At 37.6% G+C, this 24,366-nt stretch overlaps 1 protein-coding gene and 1 non-coding gene across 4 annotated transcripts in view; both read left to right on the top strand.

Moving 5' to 3' along the window:
* Positions 1–23,636, top strand: part of ZFPM2 (zinc finger protein, FOG family member 2) — a 448,480-nt gene extending 424,844 nt beyond the window's left edge. For all 3 annotated transcript variants that reach the window (XM_019750658.2, XM_019750659.2, XM_074316299.1), the window contains 3 exons: positions 13,382–13,588; positions 16,880–17,104; positions 20,113–23,636. In XM_019750658.2, coding sequence (XP_019606217.2) covers positions 13,382–13,588; positions 16,880–17,104; positions 20,113–22,604 — 2,924 coding nt within the window. In that variant the 3' untranslated portion in view covers positions 22,605–23,636. The remainder of the gene's footprint in view (positions 1–13,381; positions 13,589–16,879; positions 17,105–20,112) is intronic.
* Positions 16,572–16,710, top strand: LOC141567993 (U4 spliceosomal RNA). Its single transcript, XR_012491013.1, has one exon. It is a non-coding gene; the product is annotated as a U4 spliceosomal RNA (small nuclear RNA).
* Positions 23,637–24,366: the final 730 nt, after the last annotated feature.

Raw genomic sequence — 24,366 nt, 5'->3', positions numbered from 1 at the left:
TAATATCATTTTCTAATAAATAGTATATTTTGTGAACAGAAAATTAGAGTAAATATACTTAAAAGTTAATAAACTTTTAAAAAGCACAGAATGATGTTGGCTATTCAGACAGAAGTTTCCTGAAAAACACAATGTGAAGGAATTGAACCCTGTTTCCTTGTTTCTTTCTTCTGTGGATATATCTGGTCAGCACCTCCTAAGGGGCAGGATTTCTTCTAAGAACAAGGAGTTTCTGACCATTCGTACCTACTGTTGTTGAAACCCACCTTCTGGGAGGAGACTTTGGGCAGAGTACCTCTAAGTGCTTGGTGGGGGGGCACTAGAACGTGGAAGCCCTCTGTCTGTGGTGGCAGACAGAGGACAACAAATGCAGCGCCCTGCCAGCTACTTGGCACTGCTACCCCACTCATCTACCTGGCCCTGCAGGCGCCTGCCAGCCCTTCAACACCCCTTCATTGAAGCCCACACTTTTAAACTGACTCCCTGGAGAAGTTTAATGAGCCTCTTGGAATTGAAAGGGAGAAAAAAAAAATAAAAGAAGTGTAACAGAAATGAATATGCTGAAAAAGAAATAGAGAGGTTCATTTCCAGCCTGAGGCTTGCTGGGGGGGTGGGGGGGGGGGACTTTCATCAAGATACCTCAATGGACATTGCACAGAACAGTGGAAGGAAGAAAAAGAGAAATTAAAAACAGCCTCCTATGATGAACTTGTATAATTTATTCCTCTGCAGAGCACAATGTTTCATTTGCGTTCCCCTCCACCCTTCTTTTCTCCTCCACCTAATTTCTGCGCATTCCCAGGCTAGGCAAGAATGAAAATGAAGCATACCCAACACACGAGTCATAATGAAAGTGCGAATGCACTCAGATTATTCATAAGCTTTCCCGTTGTGTATTTTGGTGGAGATTTGCTCCCTTCTGCTCCTGATTGCTGGTGAAGAATGGTGTTTTAATAGGCAGATGGTAAAGACAATTACAGTTAGGGGCTCAGCTGGGAGTTACATCAGTTTATTGCAAATTATTAGTTGATAAATGCTTTTGTTTACAAGCAGTCTTAAGCAGCTTTGTAATCAGTTCATCAGCTGCCTGTGGAATTTTGACAGATCGCCTTTGGGGTGTAATGTCACCTCTTGGCTAGTCATTCAAAATCATGATGGCCAGGCAGCCAGCCAGTCAGATGGGCTACCTCATGACATCACTGCGAGCTCCTGCAAAGCCAGGACACAGCACCTCTTAGATCAGAGCCCAAACCCTAGGAACGCTGAAAAGGCTCCACCAGCAGACCTTTTCCTATTGAAATCCCAAAAGAGGATACTGCAGTTTCACGACTTCCAACACATGAGTTCAGAAGGTTTTCCAGGTAGTTTTGAACGTCTTCTTATTCATGGGACCAAACTTTCTGCACCTACATTTCCGCAGAAATCTGGAACTGACCATGACCCTGTTTACTTTTCTGAAAGGGGCTTCGTGTGCTTCTTAAAAGGGGAAGGAAATTATCTCAGTAGGAGCCATTTTCTTAAAGGAAAAAATAAATTCTGTGGAGAGAATACATGCTAAGAGCCTAAAGATCTAATGGGGATCTATTACAAGTTTGAACTGGGGAATGCCTCCTGTGATAGGAGGAGAGTTTAGGAAACATACGGGTTTAACCAGGCTGGCTTTGATTTTCTTGTCTACAGAATGGGAAGATAGTATTTCCTATTTGTGACACAGATAATTCCTTTAGATTAATGAGAGTGTTTATGTTTCTTTGTTTCTGAGTTCTGCTCAGACCAATATTATCTGTTGAAGTTATGCTAAATTATAAAGCATATAATGTTTGGAATAACAATTCATAAACGATATTGTTAAGCTCATTTCCAAAATACTAGCTAAAGAGGGTGCTGTCATTTAATATTTTTACATTATAACATTGCCAATATTTACTCCTTTTTTGCATTGCCATAAAGACATAGTTTATAAACCTGAGATGTCTTCTTGAAAGGATTCACTTGATAAACCCATAAAGAATTCATGTTTATTTACTTTTACATTTCACTCTAATAAAATAAGTTTTGTGGTCTTAATCAAAACAGAAATATTTAAATAAATAATCATGCATAGTAGCTCCTCTAATGGTTACTTTTATTTGTACTTACTGACTGTTAATTTATATGTTTTTATTTCCAGGTATTCAAGGAAAATTAATTATTGAACTAATAAGGAACTAAGTCCTGAAGTCAGAGCCAGGTTTCATAGCTGGAATTAGATATTCCGTATCCCCTAAAATATTGACATAATATAGGATGCACTTTGCAAATATGAATCCAGCTGTTTTATAATATGATCCAAATTTTAAATCATATGTAGCCTATGTGTAAAAGCAGAATTTTTCTTCTCTTATCTCAGAAATATGATTACGTATCTCTATTCATTTATCTCCCTGACCCCTGTTTTTTTCTAATTCTATTTCAGATTCTCAATTAAGATCCTAAAACCATCAGAGTGGGCTAAGCCTTATTTAAGCTAACCACATGGTTCAGTAAAGTTTGTGATTTTAATGTTGGGTTGACATCAGCTTACTCAAAAACATTTGGGAGAAATCTAGAGTTTAGTTTTTATCCTCACTTCAATATTCAGCACACAGCATTCCGTTCCCAATTTTCCAGTTCTTAAGCAATTAAATGTTCTATTTACATCAGAGCAAAGGCTGCCTACAGAAGAGTTTAAGAATGAAAGCCTTGATATCTTAAATTGTAAATTGTGTTTTAACATAAAGAGCATAAAAAGTTTTTGTTTGTTTGTTTTCTATAATCAAGTTAATGAAGGATAAATAGTGCATTTGGCAAGTAGTTCTGCTGTGTGTCTATCTCTCTTGATTAGAGAAGGCAAAGAATTAAAAAAAAAAAAAAAAAAAAGTCCTGTCCTCTCCTTTGGCCCAAATACCAAAGGCACACTCCAGAGTTGCTGATCAAGTCTGATATTTTTTTCTCCCTCTCCCAGGAACTGCTAGGATGTTCTATAAAAAGATGTCAGGAGCGCCAGCCTAGGAAAGTTGAATGCCCCAAATGCCCTGCACTGCCTATAAGTATAAATGAAAAATGTTAAAGATTATTTAAAAACAGGAAAGACCTTTTGCAAAATGCTTTTGATTTATTGCTGTGTATTGTACAGATCTTTATCAATTATTCTCACTCCATTTTATTCAAAAACTACTGTAAACTATGAGTTGGCATGTTGCTGCAGATGGAAAAAAGGCATTAATCAACTCTAAATAAACAAGTGCAAAGATCTATCTAACAACTATGCAGTAGTTAATACATTTTTAAGCAATTTTATTATAGAAAAGAGGTCTAAAGGAGTAGTGCTTAATTATCTGGACTCCTCTGTGCTGGGCTCCCTTTTGATTGTATTAATGAAGCAGCTGGCCCATTGTTTCCCTTTAATTCCTCTATTGTTTTAAGAATATGTCACAGCTCTTTATTCTTTTATCAGGTACTGTGCAGGAGGATCCACACAATACCTCATATTCCTACTGTATTTGCCAATGCACAAAGAAACCTCCACAGTGGTTTTCAAAGAAGGGGCACACATAATTTATAAGTTCTGTTCCTTGCACTTCTCCACTGTCAAGAATTTCAACAGTATTGGATTTGAATTCATTATAAAATTTGTATTCAACAATGTGGCTACATATAGATATACGTACTGTGTTAATGTCTAAACCCTGAGATCAGAGCAGGAACACACGCGATGTTGAAATGGGGCAATTATTTAGCTTTAGGAAATTATTCTGACCAATTGCTTCCAGGTTATAGAAAAATAATAATAATTTCACAAGTGGGCATCATTGGATTTTCAAATTATTTAGTAAAAATAAAAGAAGGTAATGACCAAACAGGTAAGTAGTCTCGTTTCCTCCACCTCCATAAATATAATATCCGTGTGTGTGTGTGTGCGTGTGTGTTAAACAGTCCATTTATCCCCCCAGAGAATGGCTTTAATTTACTTGAGTGTGCCTAAGAGGTATCATGATTTCCTCAATAGACTAATATGTAATTTTTATCAACTGAACTCTGATCATCAATTGATCATCATCTTCTGTCACACGTGTGCATGAAACAGACTTTTAGATAACACAGAAATATCACTGTACACCTTAAGAAATCAAAATGCCATAGCAATTTAGTATATAATATATTTTTATGCCAGGATTATTAAAAATGCTGGCTCATTTATACATAATTGCTATTCTCCAAGTATCCATGAAAACCACAAAAAAATCACTCGTGATAAAATAGTCTTGAAGATCTGATTCATATAGACTTTCTCTTTTTACGCACGTGGCTTTTTTTCTTTTTCTTTTTTTTTTTCCTTGTCAAATGTCTGTATTTGGGAAGCTGTTTTATTGATTTTTTTCCCCCTAGAGTTCCCAGTCTAATGAAGAGAAGTAAGACGTAATGACTTAATGCTATGTAGTAAAAGTTACTGACTTCAGCTTCTAGAAAAGCCCTTAGAATAAATGATCATTGTAAACCACCTATTTTCTTTTGTATTATTAGGTGAGTAGTGTGTGTGGGTTTTTATTTTTTTCTTTTTTATTTTTTTAGCTTAACATAAAGTTTCAAACTGGTATCCCTACCTATTTGCTTAAGGTTCCTTATCCTTCTATGTACTGAGGCAGAGTAATACAAAATCTAAATGTGATTTAATTGGTTCAATTTGCTGTGTATTTTTATGCTAAGCTTAGGTTTGTATCTTGATGAGTCCAGACATAGTTGTGCTTGAGGTTTACAGCTTCACATTGCTTGCATTTCCTTATTTTTACAAAGCAAGCGCCTATCAATCACACAGATAAATTAGAAAGGAACATGTATAGACGTAACACATGGAAAAGATTTTTCAGCGTGCTGTGTAATTATTAACCTGATTTTTACCATTGTAAGAAGCCGTGAATTGCAGATAGCATGGACGAAGTTAAATGCTTTTATACTGGATACATTTTGCTTATACAGAACTCTATAGGTATGGTCGAACAATATAATTGAAGCTTTGTCAGCTCTGTAACCTAGCAACAGATAATACTGTTAGGTTACTGAATTGCTCCTGGTTGACAAGTAGGGAGTATTTTTGTGTTTATCATGTTTGCTAATGATGGGATCCTTTCCAAAAGGCTTGTCTTAATCTTAATTAGAGTTTATCAGCAGAGGTCTGCATGACATTGTGCAGACACTGATTTCATAAATAATAAAAAGTGCAAGTGAAAAATTTGGCAGGATGGGGAGATATTTAAGGCCACTGCTTCTAGTCAGAGGAGTGTGAATTTCCAAAACATAATCGAGTTTGAACTGTGATTTTATTCTTTATTTTCGAAACTTGGAGTGCACTTCATTGTAGTTTTGACAGCAATTATGAGAAAAATTTATAAGCTTCCTGTTAGGAACCATATCTGTTTGTACAAGAACTTTGATCATAAACATTTCTTAGAACAACAAGTACGTGGTTTTTAAAGAACGTCAAGGTCTTAGTTATTACTTTCAGTGGAACCTTGAATGTATTTGTCCTTTATTTGTGAAGGGAGTGGTGTGTGGGTGGAGAGACGGGAGAGTGACTGTGTTTGCAGCATAAGAGGCAGACAAAGAGAGAATCCTAAAATAACCTTTACATTTGGTGAAAGCCAGGAAGGTATCAGATAGCTGCTCCAGTGCCCGATATCATTTGATAAAGACTTCATGCCCATGCATTAGGAATGTGATTTTTTTTGCTCTGGTTTGCACAATATGATCTTTTACAATTTTGGGGGATGCAGTATTATTGATCATTTCTAATAAGTTACATACCTTCAAAATAATAAAGAATTAAACATTGTAAAACTCAGTGTAATTCACACATTTATTAAGTTCTAACTTGCTTCTTTACCTGAAAGATCATGGATGCTAAGTCATTACATCCTTGTTCTTTCTGCCTTTCTTCTCATCGCTCAACTATTGGAGGGGGGGAAGGGGAAATTCAAAGCTATTTTCAAATGTCATTTTCTCAGTTTCAAAATGGACATCCCTCAGCTGAATTGTCTGAACACATCTCTGAAATATTTGATTATCAAGAGACTTTTTTTGTTCATAGGGTCTCACTCTTTCTATCTTATACAAATTGCAGATAGTTTACCCTTATGCAGGTGGTTCTTAACTCTACAGGCACAGGAAGCTCTTTGGGGAGCTTCTGAAAAATAATGAAGCCCAAACATCATTCCCAGAGATTTTGATTTGCCTAATCTGGGGTGGGACCCAGAAATCAGCATTCACTAAGGGCAGTCAGGATTGCCAACCAGTGCCCAATGGTTAAGTAGAATTTTTATGCCTTTTTAGTATCCCCCCTGAACTTGCAGTTTAAATACGGAATTGGGCAAATGTTACATTCATATTTGACATTATCAAATGAGTTTAATATGTATGAAATACTTAAAACAGTACTTGGCACATAGGAAGTGTGTTAGCTATTATAATTATTTAGTAGTCGTGTTGGAAGATAACCTGGAGTTCCTTCCACATCACAAGTATAGACATTATTCTCCAGATTGTAACTATGCATTTAAAACCTATATCTCATCACTGTGTCATCTTCTTGACACTGTTTCAGAAAGTGAACCATTTTATTTCTGATTCAGAAAGATAACTTGCTAATTACTCAACTGCATAATCAAGATAAGGTGCAGTGCAGTTAGTGGACATCAGATGGTGCTGTGACTTGGGACACCTGGGTTTTCATACAGAATTGAGAGCCAAACTGCCTCATTCAAATCCGATCTCCCATTTCTCCTTGTCTTCTTTCAGTTCCACTGTAGCTCTGTGACCTTGAAAATTTATGTGCACTTCCAGCCCCGTGATCTCACAGCCCATGGTAACCACTTAATAAATGTGTGATAATTACTATTATTAGCACATTGGTTATAGAAGCATTAAAAGTTGCTCACAACTTGATGATAATAATCTAGAGGGTATCCAGCCTAGAGCTGTCATTTTCTATGGTGTAGGTAAAGCAATTCTTCAAGGTCACACAGTAACTAATAATCAATTTAGGACAAGAACTAAAGTTTCTTACCCACCAGTCAAGTGCTCTTTCTAGTTCATCTCTGCACTAAGGACAAATACATATTCAGTGATTTTGGGTGCCAGCTATGCTTCATTATGAGCATGTAGTCCCTTAAACCAAGATCATTTGCTCTGGAATGGCCATGCAAAGAGTATTGTAAGAGTTTTATCAATTAAACATATATGACATTACTCTGTGTGCACCCAACATATTTACATAATTCTACTTGTGTTTGTATCAATATACCATTAGTATAGATTAGTACACTGAAAATGCTCTCGGTGTAAATCTAGGGCATTAAGCATACTCCTGCATATGAAAGCTACAGAAAACATTGTTTAGAGTCCTTAAATTTCACATCCATAGAGAGTTGACAGGAACACTGCACTGGCATTGAAAACACAGACAGAACCCCAAATCAATAGAGTAACCAGGAGCTATATCATGCACAATTTTCAGATCTACATCAATTTCCAAAATTCATTCAAACAACAATGGTTAATGTGGGCAAATAAAGTGAATTCCATCTCAGCAACAACTTCATTCCACTAGGGACTGATCTTTCAGGAAGTAGTTTGTTAAAGTAGCTTAACTGGAAGGGAGGAGACCTTACTCTTGTTTTGTTTATGAACGATCTCCTATGAAGAGCACTTTATAAAGTTATATTCCCATCTTTAGCTATGGCTAAAGACCTTGTACAAATATTCTCGGTTCACAGTGGATGTTTCCTAGTGAATAAATAGTACTTTCATTTTTTTCTAATTTATTTATTATGGGGATATATACATATATATAATACATATATTTATATAATATATGTATATATATAATATATATATATATACACATACATATATATGTATATATATCATAAAATTTACTATCTTAACCAATTTTAAGCATACAGTTCACTGGCATTAAGTACATTAACATTGTTGTGCAAACATTCCCACCACCCATCTCCAGAATTCTTTTCATCCTGTAAAACTGAAACTCTGTACCCATTAAGCAATAACGCTCCATTTCTCCCTGCCCCTAGCCACTGGCAACCAATAACCTTACTTTCTCTCTCTTTGATTTTGAATAGCCTACGTATAAGAGGAATTATATAGTATTTGCCTTTTTGTGACTGGCTTATTTCACTTAGCAAAATGTCCTCAAGGACCATCTATGTTGTAGCATGTGTCAGAATGTCCTTCCTTTTTAAGGCTGCATAATATTCCATTGTGTGTATATGCCACATTTTGCTTATCCATTCTTCTGTCAGTGGACACTTGGGTTGCTTCCATGTTTTAACTATTTTTAATAATGCTGCTCTTCTCTGAACATGCGTGTGCAAATATCTGACAGCCTGCTTACGATTCTTCTGGATCATAGGCAATTCTATTTATAACTTTTTGAGGAAATTCCGTTCTGTTTTCCACAATGACTGTACCATTTTACACTCTCATCAGCAGTGTACAAGGGTTCCAATTTCTTTACATTCTTGCCAATTCTTATTATTTTCTGTGTTTTGTTTTTTGTTTTGTTTTGTTTGATAATGACTGGTGCTCTCATTTTAAAGCCAAATATAATACCTTGTGATTTATGTCTCTTGAACATGAGGTCAATCAAGGAAGACGCCAAAATAGCTAAATATCAACATGATTTAGCATTTTCATGCCCTCAGATTGTTTCTTAATCAAAATGAATACTACTGCCTTTCATTCAATAGCAAATTAGAGTTGGCCATATTTACCCTACCTCTAAAAACAGTAGGGTAGGAAACTGGTTCTCCTGCCTTACTCAGCCCCAAGTTGATTGCTATAAACTATTTCTAATTCTAACTAGTCAAGATATAGTATGTAATTCACAAATGGATGTAGCCTTAATCGTTTTTTCTGAAATGATTTAGCTCTCACCAGTGAAGCATAGATACATTTGCTCATTGAATTCAGAGGTTTGTCTTTTCTTTCTGGTAAGATTTCTTTTCTTGGATTTAGCAGGGCATTGAGAAATGAGAATAATAGCCCCAATCAGACCAAAACAAAAGGATAACAGTGGTTAACAATTATGTAGCACTTAATATATGTCAGGTGCTGTTCTTAAGCTTTCACATATATTAGCTTATTTAATCCTCATAATAATACCATGAGTTCAGCACTATTATCATCGTCCCCATTTGAAGAAACTGATAGGCAAAATGCTTAGGTGACAATATCAAGGTCACATAGTAAGTGGCAGAGGCAAGATTTGCACTTCGACAATCTGGTTCCATTGTCCATACTTCCTCCAGATGGGATTATATCCTTCGCTAGCAATCCCACTTAGAACATTTCTTTTTAATCAGTAATTGAAATTATGCTAGAATACTTGGGAATGTCTCTCCCTGTAAATAACTCCATCAGTTAAACACTGAACATTCACCATCTAAAAAACTCAGCCAAACAGTTTCAAAGAGGCAACCCATGATTTTTGTGGTGCCATTCTCCTGGTTCCCCTCTAATTTTTTTCAAATATGTGTTGTCTATAGCTCTAAATGATCCCATCTCCTCTACCCACATTTTACATGTTGAGATTTCTCAAGTTTCCATCTTTGGTCCTTTTCTTTTTATACTGTACTCTTCCTGTGTTAACGACAATAATGCAAAGAGCACCAGAGTCATTTAGAATGTACAGATGGTTTCCAAAATCGTTTTTTCAGCGTTATGTCTCATTCAAGTTCCAAGTACCTCCTAGAGAACATTCACCTGAAAGCCTCTCACATACCTCAGATGTTACAATTCAGTAATTCCATGCATACACACACAAATGTGCAATACACATACACATGCATACTTGGGCTTTGGAGCTGGACACACAGAAGTCTAAATCATGATTCTGCCACAGACCACATGTGTGACTTCGGGCAAGTTAATTAACTTCTCCAAGCTCCAATTTTCTGAACTCTAAAATGAGGAATATATCACCTACTTCACAGAATAATTGACAGGATCAAAATAGATGAAGTACATCAAACACCTCGCTTTTCTGGCCCAAAGTGCTCCTAATTAGTACCAATTATCTCCTTGTTGTCTTAACTCCACTTGTTACTATACCAGCTTTACTCCCTCATTAATGGCAGTGCCATTAGCTGGTTTCCCAAACCAGCAACTTTTGTGTCATTTTCAACAGCTGCTTTTCTCCTTCTCATCTCACGAAATCACCCCAGGCCACTCTAAGCCCCATGTCTTGAGCCTGGCCCTTTTCTCCTTTACAAGTTACACTCCTCACAACTGAACTAGTACAACAGCGTCCAAATGGCTCTTCTTCAGTTCACTCTCCTTACTACACTGAGATCTTTATTCCAGGGGGTGTAAGGGGTGGGGTGGGGGAGCCCATGTCAAGATTTTTTTCATTTATTCACTTAAATAAATATATACTATCTCCCCACCATGAGCCAGACACAACTGTGTATTACATCAAAGCTTCTCATCCTACCCTAACCTCTTTTTGTGGGAGGAAGCCCTGATTTGCAATGTTTGCCGATTCCAGTGGCAAATGCTTTCACTCTTACCATGGCCAGTTTCAAGTTACCAGTGTGATATTAACCAACGTAAAATTCCTGACACTTGAACATTCTGCCCTTGACCCAGAATAGGCTGGGTCAAGCACACCAGTGCTCAGAGCCCACCATTTTCTCCCTCAGACCCCAAGCTCCAGGTTTGCTGGCTTCTGAATCGTTATCAGGACCAGTCGGGCTCTTCCAAAATCCTGCACTTACATGCATGCTCCTTTCTCTGCTGGTCATGGTGTACCTTCACGTCCCCCCTACACATACTTTTGCTATTTTACCTCTATTCTTCATAAGTCAATCAAAAAGTCACCTTGGATGGCTTGCCTGACTCTCCCAAGAAATGTCGGTTAGTCACTCATCTCACATTTTCTTTAGCATTAGGGGATGACACCACCATGTGCTATTGTCAGTTATCTGTTTATATGTGTGCATTCTAATTGTACAGCTATGTGTGAAGCCATAGGGCCCAGCCTGGCACACAGCAAAGAGTTCAAGGAATAGCTGATGAATGATTTGAAAAATTGAATCCTAAGAAGACTGACTGTTTCATCAAGTCTACACAGCACATTTTCAGACTAATATTATAAGTTCAGATTGAATTTTATAATTTAGACTAAATAAGACCTGGTCGTATTTTAATATAATATAAGACCAGGTATAATATAATGTAATGTAATATAATACCAGGTCTTATATTAATTTTTGTTCCAAGAGAGACATTAGAGCTGATGGTCCGGCTAGGTCTTATTTTCGGGGAAACATGGTAATATTTGTGAAGATTATTTTATTTATTTGTTTGTTTGTTTATTTATTTATTTTTGGAGCTTTTTGTTACCTTCTCTAAAATCTCGATTTCTCCTGGGTAACTGAGTCCAAAACTTTCCTTTTGTAAAAATCAATGATAGCTGGATTTACCAATAATACAAATTTACTAATAATGTTAAATTCTTACTAATAATGTAAGTCATTTGGTTCATCACTGAAATCCAGTGACTCAGAAAGACCAAACCTGAATGGTAATCTTTGCTCTGCCCTCCCCACCTCTCTATGACAGACTCACTTAATAAACTGTGTCCTAGAGGAAAGATAAGGTGCAAATGATTACCTTGTCTATACCCTTAGTAGTTTGAATCTGTATGCACATCAAAGAAGGTATTGCAGCCAATGGCAGACGCTTTCTTCAGAGAAGAAGCTCACCAGCAGAAATACCGCCACTGAGCACTTTTCAATGCTCCTCTGATTGATTCCTCAGTGATGCCTTTGAGTTTCCTTGTTTGTAAATAAATGTCAATCTGTTTTACAACTTGGGTAAATGTGTATGCTTTCAGATACGGAGAGTCAAAGCGAAAGCAAAAAGTTAAATTGTTTTCTAGTCTTAGTATTATATATTTGTGTTTTACTTTGAAACTTTCACACACACTCGAGGTCTGTAATCTTAGCTTTATTTTTTCTCAAACGTGTATTGTCATGGATGGTGTTTTGTTTGTTTTCCTTTAAAACTTAATCAGCTGGTTTAATTAATTGTTCAAGGAACCTCTAAAACAATGTCCCGATTCTTCTGTGCAACTGTGCCATGTCCTATGGTGTTGTTATCTTTTCCACCAGATTTTTACCACAAATTGTTTAAAAACTATGATCTCTTTGAGAGTGGAAAAATGAAGTGCAGTTGAAAAGACAGTAATGCTGACAGATAAACAGAGCAATATTACTTATCAGAATGGGTACAATTTTTGCTTGCTTAATGAGTACAACATATAGCCCTGAAATATATAAACAATGAAAAAAGCTTTATAACATATCAAGAATGCCACATTATTTCAGCCATAACTGTACAGGATACGTATCTAGGCCTGAGAGTGTAGATAACAAAATATAAGTGCTTTGCCTGTCTAAACATGTTAAATAAATGAGCATTCGCTATCGCATTCCAATACATTAGAAGATGTACTTGCATAGTTAATTTTCTTTTTAATGCACCACACGTGATCATTTGAAGCCCAGAGCCAGAGTATATCTTAGTGTTTGAAGAAAGAGTTCTTTTCATTTAAACAAATCTTTATTTAAATAAGCCTTTTGAAAAAGATCTTTGTTGTATCTTCTTTTCAGGAAGTTCAATCAGGGTAAATAGAGATAAAGAAGCCACATTATAAGGCACATTATATAAGTAAAGATCAGTCAGTCAAAAAACAATGTACATGTCAGCAGACATAAGGAGCATAAAACTAACCCAATTTTATTCTAAATTTCTAGATTTTAGGTGCTTTTGTTTACTTGTTTTGTAGTTTTAAGCATTTGGTATTGATACAATCAAAGTATTTTGGGAAGAGAGACTGTGAGGGCGGAAAAGAGGAAGAAAGGGAAATAACTTCTTACTTTCATAAGGAACAGAAAGTAACTTCAAAGGCTCACCTGAAATAAAATGTCTGCAGTTAGATCCTTACCTTATAATGCCTGCTTATTTGCAGGCATTATACCCCGTAATATAGTATGCTTAATGATTAAGCCAAGCTTGGAAGGCAAACAGTTGACAAAATTCTACAAATTATGTCTAACTTGGTTCTTAGTCTTCTTTTGGCCACTGAACAGTTCATTTAATGCTAAGGATACAATTTTGCACATTGGAGGGAAGAGGACTACAGCTGTTGTGTTGATCAAACACTCCACCCCAGGAGGAATGGAAGTGAAAGACAAGAGAAGGTGCTATTGACATCTATCTAATGTACAGCAGACTCAAGCATTCTATGTCAATGCTATCTTTCTCTTCTTCCTCTTAATAGGAGGTCAGCTTTGGTGCACGACTACGAAGGCCATCTCTGAGGGTGAAGAGCTAATTGCTTTCGTGGTGGATTTTGACTCAAGGCTACAAGCTGCCAGTCAGATGAGTCTTACAGAAGGGATGTACCCTGCACGCCTGCTGGACTCAATTCAGCTGCTTCCTCAGCAAGCTGCCATGGCTTCTATTTTGCCTACAGCTATTGTCAATAGTAAGTGCTGAGTGCAATAGCCCGGTACAAAAGCTTTGTAGTTGTGATGGGTACTCATGGGAGAGGGAAAAAAGTGTCTACTGACAGACAACTGGAGACAGACTTTTTTCTCTAGTGTTGTGATTTCAGTTTATCTTCTAACTGTGTGTGTGTGTGTGTGTGTGTGTGTGTGTGTGTGTGATTGCTTCTCAGTTAAATGCATTCATTTCAGGTTGGATTCCTGAACATCACACACAAAAACATCACACACAACATTCAAGGCTACTTAGCTATAAGAAGCCCAACAGCTTTCTTGATGCTCCTATAGTAGAATAGTTTCAGTATTCTTTAAGGGCTCTAGGGTTAAAAACTTAAAAAAAAGAATACAAATCAGTTTTTTGATTATACTAATGAAGAGGAAATTTAATCTGGATAAATCAAGACATCAGCTAATAGACACAAAAATGATAAGAAAAGGAATAAAAATACATGTAAGCTTAGAATACTTTATATGGAGACTTTTTAAATATGCCCTGGCAAATATACTTTTGTGACTATATTTTGTTAAAGTAACTATTGAACTTAATTAGTATTCCTTGAACACACAAAGTGGCACTTTACATGACAGAAAATCAGTGATCTAGGAGTCCCAAGATCTGAGTTCTACACTCAGCTCTGCTTTTATCTAGCTTTGTGAGAAAACATGAGTAGCAGTTACATCTTAAGAGGAGAATAAATTCTAAAGCTAGTACATAAATTAAATATTGCACTTAGTCAAAAACATCCTTGAAAATCTCTGAAACTCTGAATGATACAAAAGAGAAATATAAAGGCAACAATGATGTCTTGATATTAAAATACATACTCAACAATAATTATGTTCTTGTATTATAGTAAGAGCATCCTTTAGAGCAAAAAAAGTCTCAGGTATATCTGGAATTACTCTGCATCCAACCAGCAGATCCAGTGCACCCAACCCAAGCTAATATTTTTTTATTTCCTTAATGTACATGTAGTTATTTTCTTTCCTAGATCTTTATTTTGATTTGTATAGTAAGGAATGTGAAATAACATGAGCCCAACTCGAATTTGAGGCAAAAGGGGTCTGTTACCAGGGATACTAGGCATACTTTATATTATTGAGAAGCTCCAATGTGTGAATGTTAATTCTATTTGAGATTATACTCTGTTTGCTTTCTGTAGCAAGATGACTATTAATTCCAAATAAATCAGCATGGATGCATACAGCCTTCATTCTCATTCTGAACAATGTGGCCCTCTGAATAGTGTAAGTGTAACTAAGTAGGGTGGGAGAGACTAAATAATAAATGGTAGTAATTTCGCAATTAAATTTTATTGTGAAATTCTGTGTTGTAAGTGCTATCTTTACGTCTCATTCATTAGAATTTGGTCCTTAGTTTTCTCCTCACCTCCCTTAACACCACCTCCCTGAGCTATCCTCTTCACTATCATGGGTTCTACTACCAACTGCATCGATAATTCACAAATCACAAGTCCACCTGTTTCTGCCAAGTTTTAGACCTCTGTTGCCACCTTTCCCATGTTCCTCTGTATTTCTTACAGAAATTTCAAATCCTACATATTGAATGTGACCATATGCCCCAGTGTGCCTGGATTAGTCCCAATTTACAACATTACCCCTCAGATTCGTTCCCCCTTTCATCACAAAAGTGCCAGGATTGAACAATACATTGTCAGGTTTTGTCACCCTATATGAGTCTCAGCCTAAGTTCATCACCTCTTTGTCATCTATTCCCTGTAGAAATGAATGAAACTGTCACTTACACAGAAATACACGTACTAACAAACCTAGACACCAAGGAGAAAAAGGTTTTGTTTTAGCATCTAATTGCAAAGTAGTGGTCATCACTTCCCATCAGTTCTACTTTCTCAATGTAACTTTTCTTCCTCATTGTCCTCCTCGCTAAGTAGGTATTACGAAAGCGTGTTCACACGAGGGTCCTATAGCAGTTTACCGACTTATGTGATCATGGGCCAGTCAGTCAACTTCACTTTCCTCACCTATAAATGGATGGGGGGAAGGGGGTGAAATATACACAGAGACATTTTTCATGAGTGAATACATGAAAATACACATCACAGCATGACTTAATAAATACTACAAGACTTCAGCTACCGCACAAATTGTCATAGTTCACTTAGATTACGGCAGTTACCTCCTACCAGTCATTAGTCTTCCTTTCAAATTCACTGCCTTCAAAACTCTGCACTGATGATTCTAAAATATCTGATTCTGTCTGTCTCTTGCTTAAAATGACTCAGTGATTCTCCATAACCTTTGAGATAAAAATCTAAACTTATTAAGGGAGACTATAGGGTCTTTGATAGTTTATCCCTGACTTCTATAACTTCATCTCTCCCAGTTCCCATCATGGCCCTTGTCTGAACAGTATCAAACAGCCTCCCAGCCTCCCAGCCTTCATCCAGACCCACTCTCAGGCTACCATGACTTTCCATGAGCTGTTCCCTTGGTCAGGAAAGCCCAACCCTCTTCTCTACCTCACTAGCTTAATTTCATTCTTTACAACTCAGCTAAGGCATGCCATCATCTTCCCTCTAAATCATTTTCTGACCTCTTCCTCTCTCCACCAAGGAGATCTCCCACCAGTCTAGTGTCTGTTTTCCATGCCTAAAGCACCCCTCAGATACCTCCATCATAATAGTCATCACATTCTAATTTAATTATCTGACCATTTGTTCATGAACCCCAGAAACCTTAAGCTCCTAACAACATCTGTATGGTCTTTTATTTTTATACCCAACCCCGCATAACATCTGGCACATAGTAGACACAATATATTAAAGGAAAAAAATGATGTCAGGGTTGGTGACAACTTTAGTTCAGCCATGACTATAAACCAATTCATATTGCTATTTATAAATGCATATATTTCTAAACCATAAATTTCATTTCAACAATTTAAAATTAATCTCATGTGTTTTCATTGAATGTTGGCCTCTCAGCTATACACAGTGGCAGTATCGTAGCCAATGAGGTTTATCCGAGGCATGATTATTGCTAATTGAATGTTGTCCTCTCCTATAATACCACTTTCTAAAGAGTCTGTGAGAAGGTAAATTGCATTGAGTGTAACATTACTTTAAAAGCTTAGTCCTGTACTGTGGAACAACATCCACGACTGCACTCATCACTCATCGTCTGATTGCCTAATTCAGAACCTGAGAACAGCCTCTGAGAAAAACTGAACTAAATGCTGCTTTACCCTAAAATGGACAGCAGCTAATGTGTCCCTGTGTTTTTGGCTGCAGAAGATATATTCCCTTGCAAGTCCTGCGGCATCTGGTATCGGAGTGAGCGGAATCTGCAAGCCCATTTGATGTACTATTGCAGTGGGAGGCAAAGAGAAGCTGCTCCAGTGTCAGAAGAAAATGATGACAGTGCTGCTCAGATTTCCAGCCTGTGCCCCTTCCCACAATGCACCAAGAGCTTCTCAAATGCTCGAGCTCTAGAAATGCACCTGAATTCACACAGTGGTAAGTGCCTCCCATGTTTCTTCTTTTGCTCCAGGAGGTTCTATTCTTTCTCTACTTGCATACACAAGTACACACATATATACATACATCTATGTCTATTTAACTATATCTATCTATAAAAACAAAACCTAACTTGCTAGACAAGCTGGTTATCTATGTCATTTACAATCAGTATATTTTACTCAAAGGACTTGGGTCTGAATTCTTTTCTAACTACTGTGCTCAGATTGCAGGCCAAATCATCTATTTTTTTTTTTCAACTGAAGTAAAACAGCATCATTTTAGAAAGAAAGTCTCAATACTCTTTGTATATTGTCATTAATATTCATTGATTTAAGTGTCAAGTATCTTTGCAAACTGACCCTACTGTTTGTCACATGGCAGGGAATAAATAGTAAATACATAAAAATAAGTATTTTCTGAATTGAAACAAAGCTGTTATTTTGATAGATCCAAGTAAAATCACTTGAAAGAAATTAACTTTTAAATATGGTCTATAAAATGCTCTTAACTTCCAGAGTGTGTATAATAACAGCTTAATTTATTTTTATGACATAAAACCACTTTTTGTACTATGTTTTAATTTCTTAAGAAAAATTAGTCTGAAAAACATCTAAGTTGTTTGTTTTGTTTTTTTCCAAGCCCACTCTTAACAGAAAGGTGGCAACTATTCCCATTTATTTTGGAATTGTATGCCCAATTGTTGTTGGTACCATCACACACAATATTCTAATTCCCATATATTAACTTCAGATATTTCTAGGAACATTCTTGGATAGGGCAAACCAAGGTTTGGGAATTACAGGTTTCATTGGCACCTATAATACAAAACTTGTAGGATATTCCTGGGTGATTCCCTTCACTGTTTTTGCTTGGGTTGAATAAATAAAAAACTGAAATAGGTGTTGAGTTTCAAAAAACTAGCTTTAACCTCCAAAGTCCTAGTACAGTGCAAACTATTGTCTTCGAACCTATAAAAATAGGCAACTTCCTTTCTACTCATTCGCTTCCCTTTCCCTACAAATGAGCTGTCTTTACACAGGTGATAAAGAAGGGAAAGCGGAAACAAGTTGGTTGTTTCACATGGTGAGTAAAGTCATGCATACAACAAAAATAAAGAGAGAACGATCTTTTCAGCTGAATAGAAAAATAAGTAGTGGATTAGTTAAGGAGAAAAAAAACCACAAGAATAAGAAATCTATCGCTACAGTACTGGGTTTTCTCTGCCATATTTTCAGTTTATAAATATAAAAGGCAATTCTCATTTTAGTCTAGAGTACAGACAGGATGAACCAAGCCTGATTTAACCACATACCAACAAATGGGAATGAGAGTTGACCTTAGTGAGTAAAAGTGTCCAGATCCCGACTCCAGTTCATTGGAGGAAGGGGATCCCACACCCCCACCATCAAGAAATTATCAGGAAACCAACTGAGTGTCCTACGATTCAACTCAATTCTGACACTATCTGCCCTGAGATCTCATCAGATCCCACCGGTTAAGGGCTCAGTTCCACAAGACTGCCCACCCCAGTTTAGATGCCAATCGCAAGTCCAGATTGTTTCCTGTGCTTCTGACCAATGGGTGGTTATAAATCAAAGGTTTGCTAAGACCCACTCCTTGGGTTTGGTTAATTTGTTAGAGCAGCTCACAGAACTCAGGAAAACCATTTATTCACTAGATTAACAGCTTATTCTAATAGGATATAATGCTGGAACAGCCAGATGGAAACGATGCATAGGGCAAGGTATGGGGGAAGGGTGAGAAGCTTCCATGCCTTCTTAGAAGGCACCACTCTCCCCTCATCGCTACATGTTCACCAACCCTGAAGCTCTTGGAACCTTTTGGGTCCTTTTGGGTTTTTATGGAGACTTTGTCACATAGGCATGATGGATAAAGTCATTGGCAATTGGCAATTGAACTCATTCTCCAGCCCCTCTCTCCCTCCCAAGGGGTTAAGGGTGGGGGAAGGACTGAAAGTTTCAACATTCTAATCACAGGGTTGGTTCTCCTGGCAACCAGCCCCCTTCCATCTTTAGATTACATAGGGGGCTTCCAAAAATCACTTCATTAACATAACAAAAGATACCTTCATGACTCGTATCACTGGAAATTCCAATAATTTTAGGATCTATGAGCTAGGAACCTTGGACAAATGTAAGAAATATATTTTGGTTATCTAGATGACCAAAATATATTTCTTATGTATGTTTGGTCTATATATATTTGATCTATATTTATTTCTTATATATCACAGTATCACAGTGAGGTTTAACCACCAGTCATTGGTAATATTAAAAAATATTTAATAACTGACTAGAAACAGCCCGTGATCAATTAGCATGAATGTTGGTCAGAAATTACTATATTGGTGCACTGGTGTCTACCAATTGAGTATCATCAGCCCCTGGATAGAGATAAACCATGTTCAGCAAAACCAATGAATAGAATTCTAGATTTGTGCCAAAGATATATTAGGAGGCTGTTAATGACTTTACAAAATGGTTTCTACTTGGACTCTTTTGAATAAAAACCTAATCTAGTACACTGAGAGTTATTTGATTTACACACAGCTTATCAATTTCAATTCTAATGAACACCTACTTCTTCCTAATGTAGAACATAATGTAGTAAGAAGTTACTGGATTAGAAATGATAAAATCTGAGGTTTAGTTATGGTACTACCACTGAATAGCTTTATTATCATAATCAATTCCCTTAGCCACCTTGAGTCTGTTTCCTCACCTGTAATATGGAGACAGTGATTCCTATCCCACTGTGATGCAATAATTCGCAGGCAAAGTGCTTTGGAAACTATAAAGTGCTATTACTGTTATCACACGTGGTGGAAGATGTCACGAGAAACAAGCTAATACCACAAATGAGATTCTGAAATATTTCAATTCATTCCTGTTGTGTTGAAGACGCTAGATCATTAGTAAAGGTTCATATCATGATGAAATCAATGTGTGAGGGTCTCAGTATTCTCATTTTGTATGTCTCTCCAGGAGTGAAAATGGAAGAATTCCTCCCCCCTGGTGCTAGTCTAAAATGCACCGTCTGTAGCTACACTGCTGATTCTGTGATCAACTTTCACCAACACCTGTTTTCCCATCTCACTCAAGCTGCCTTCCGATGCAATCACTGCCACTTCGGCTTCCAGACTCAGAGGGAGTTATTACAGCACCAGGAGCTCCACGTCCCTGGAGGCAAACTTCCCAGAGAAAGTGACGTGGAACACTCTCCCACTGGAACTGAAGACAGCTTACAGCCAGCCACAGACTTGTTGACCAGAAGCGAACTCCCCCAGAGCCAAAAGGCCATGCAGACTAAAGATGCAAGCTCTGACACAGAGCTGGACAAGTGTGAGAAAAAGACTCAGATCTTTCTCACTAACCAGAGACCAGAGATACAGCCCACAATTAATAAGCAAAGCTTTTCTTACACGAAAATAAAATCTGAGCCCTCTAGTCCAAGACTCGCCTCTTCTCCAGTCCAGCCTAATATTGGGCCTTCTTTCCCTGTGGGCCCTTTTCTCTCTCAGTTTGCTTTTCCCCAAGATATCACAATGGTTCCTCAAGCTTCAGAGATCTTAGCCAAGATGTCTGAGCTGGTACATCGGCGACTGAGGCATGGAAGCAGTAGCTACCCTCCTGTGATTTACAGCCCTCTGATGCCCAAGGGGGCTACTTGTTTTGAGTGCAACATAACATTCAATAATTTGGATAACTATCTAGTGCACAAAAAACATTATTGCAGCAGCCGATGGCAGCAGATGGCCAAATCCCCAGAATTCCCCGGTGTTTCAGAAAAGATGCCTGAGGCTGTGAGTCCCAACACTGGCCAAACCTCCATAAACCTTCTTAACCCAGCCACTCATTCTGCTGATCCTGAGAATCCACTTCTTCAAACGTCCTGCATCAATTCTTCCACCGTTTTAGATTTAATTGGGCCAAATGGGAAGGGCCACGACAAGGACTTTTCCACTCAAGCTAAGAAGCTCTCCACCTCCAGTAGCAATGATGACAAAATTAATGGAAAACCTGTTGATGTGAAAAATCCCAGTGTCCCCTTAGTGGATGGGGAAAGTGACCCAAATAAGACTACCTGTGAAGCTTGCAACATTACCTTCAGCCGGCATGAAACGTACATGGTCCACAAACAGTATTACTGTGCTACACGCCACGACCCTCCGCTCAAGAGGTCTGCTTCCAACAAAGTGCCTGCCATGCAGAGAACCATGCGCACACGCAAGAGAAGGAAGATGTATGAGATGTGCCTCCCTGAACAGGAACAACGGCCTCCACTGGTCCAACAGCGATTCCTTGATGTAGCCAACCTCAGCAATCCTTGTACCTCCACTCAAGAACCCACTGAAGGGCTAGGAGAGTGCTACCACCCAAGATGTGATATCTTTCCAGGAATTGTCTCCAAGCACTTGGAAACTTCTCTGACGATCAACAAATGTGTTCCGGTTTCCAAATGTGACACTACTCATTCCAGTGTGTCCTGCCTCGAGCTGGACGTCCCCATCGATCTCAGCAAAAAGTGTTTATCCCAGTCTGAGCGGACGACCACCTCTCCCAAAAGGCTGCTGGACTACCACGAGTGCACTGTGTGCAAGATCAGTTTCAATAAGGTAGAAAACTACCTGGCCCACAAGCAGAATTTCTGCCCAGTCACTGCCCATCAGCGTAATGACCTGGGTCAACTCGACAGCAAAGTGTTTCCAAATCCAGAAAGCGAACGAAACAGCCCTGATATCAGCTATGAAAGAAGCATAATAAAATGTGAGAAAAATGGAAATCTGAAGCAGCCTTCCCCCAACGGAAACTTATTTTCATCCCACTTAGCCACCCTGCAAGGCCTGAAAGTCTTTAGTGAAGCTGCTCAGCTCATTGCTACAAAAGAAGAAAACAAACATTTATTTCTTCCCCAATGCCTTTACCCTGGAGCAATAAAGAAGGCAAAAGGAGCCGACCAGCTTTCTCCCTATTATGGAATAAAGACAAGTGATTATATTTCTGGTTCTCTTGTCATCCATAACGCTGACATAGAGCAAAGCACAAATGCGGAAAATGAATCTCCTAAAGGCCAGGCTTCCTCAAATGGGTGTGCTGCAACGAAGAAAGATTCCCTGCCTTTGTTGCCCAAAAACAGAGGCATGGTAATAGTTAATGGCGGACTGAAGCAAGATGAGAGATCTGCTGCCAACCCACAGCAAGAGAACATTTCCCAGAATCCTCAGCATGAAGAAGGCCACAAATCTCCCTCTTGGATCTCTGAGAACCCATTAACCACAAATGAGAACGTCTCACCAGGAATTCCCTCCGCAGAGGAACAGTTGTCTAGTATAGCAAAAGGTGTGAATGGCTCCACCCAGGCTCCAACAAGTGGGAAGTATTGCCGGCTGTGTGATATCCAGTTCAACAACCTCTCAAACTTTATAACTCACAAGAAGTTTTATTGCTCATCACATGCAGCGGAACATGTCAAATGAGATATCTAAATAAATACACATCAGTCACCTTTGGTACCAGTGTTTAGTATGTTGTTCTACCCAGTCCAGAAAAAAACAACAAAAACAAAAACAAAAGCTGTTTGAATTACATCTGGGCAATCAGGAGATAATTCATCATGGCTGAGTTGAAGACTTAAGGTGTAATTTCATTACAGTCCATTAGTAAAGTGTATTATTGGTGCCATTTTCAAAAAAAAATTAATTTATTTTACCAGCAGTATTCATAGCTGTGGTTATGTTATTTTTATTTAAAAACTTTATATTAAAGTCATTTGTAATGTTATTGTATAGTTATTGTGTAGCACATATGGTTTGCACTGTATAGTAGCTTTTAAAGAAAATAGTCACAAACAATACAGAAAAGCATTTTAGAAATAGCTTCAAAAGCACTTGTGTATCTTGATTTCTTCTTATATGCTGTTGCAGATATATGTATATGCTAAAATATAACTTGCAAAGATGTTCTAAATGTACGTGCTATAAGTTCGCCTTAAGATTTCAATTCTTGGATAATCAGGCTCCGTTTGCACTTTATATTTTAGCAGATACAGTCTCTTAGTCACTAGGCTTTGCATCTGTATGTAGCCGTATGTTTCTGTCCATTTTCTTAATCTTAAACATGTATGTTAAATGAAGATGGCAACTTTTTTCTTGTATAGTACTTCTTGTATTTTCTTTCGCTGATGCAGCTCTGTCTCAATTTTTAAACCTTTGCTGTTAAATGCAATACTTTATAAAGAATGAACAAAATTACTGGAAGCAGTATTGTAAGTAATGAGGTAGTATTAATCAGTTTTATCTTTTGAAAGGCACAGTCTAAATCAAAATCCTAAACTCAATGCTGCAAGTATGAATTTAATTCATATATAAGATCTATTTAAATATAAGAGTAGCAATACTGCACCTGGTGATCACAGAGATAACGTTCTACTTCTGATAGAAATAATTTCTCAACAAATGTTGTTACTATGCATGTATATGGATGGAATAAAATTCCAGATTGTTGGAGAAGGTTGGCATACTTTTTTCTTTAAAATACAAGGCAAATCACATCTACCAGTCTTTTGTGTGATGATAAGAGGTTCAAAACAGCACTGAATAGCGATAGTAACATGATGACAAACCAGTAAAGGGATTATTGTTTTTATATTTGCCGAATTAATATAACTTACTATATAAAATGAACTGGAGACTCCAGTAACTAGAAAAGTTCTTCATTATAACAATGTAATAAGCACCACCTTTCTTTTCTCTTGCCCCCACTACCACTGTAGAGCACAGAAAAAGAACAATTTCATGAGCGTCTAAAAGGCTTACAAAGCCTATGACCAAGAATTGGCACAAATGTTGATCAATTGCACCCAACTTTTAAATGGAGTTTACCAGAGAAAGGTTTGGATTTTGAAGAGCAGTATAAGACATGGTATATTGACTCTGATGAGTAAAAATGCACAGATTTCATGCTTGCATTTTGTAAAACACACTAGATTTCACACACACTATTTCTACATTCCAAAGGTTTGTGTATTGAGGGGGAGTGGGGAATAGACAATGTGGATTAGGTCATGGAAGACCTAATGGGCTATCCAGAGGTGTTGAGATGTGATTCAGTAGACAAGATGACACCTATTTCCAATCAAGACAGACTGTAGTTTACTGCAGTTTTAGAAACATCCTGACCTGGAAAGGCAATTACCTCACCTGTGGCTGAGACACACTATTTGCACATAGGTTGTATGCA

Source organism: Rhinolophus sinicus, linkage group LG12, assembly GCF_036562045.2.
Source record: "Rhinolophus sinicus isolate RSC01 linkage group LG12, ASM3656204v1, whole genome shotgun sequence".
Classification (NCBI taxonomy): domain Eukaryota; kingdom Metazoa; phylum Chordata; class Mammalia; order Chiroptera; family Rhinolophidae; genus Rhinolophus; species Rhinolophus sinicus.
The sequence above is the reverse complement of the archived record's forward strand: the minus strand, read 5'-3'. Positions and strand labels throughout refer to the sequence as shown.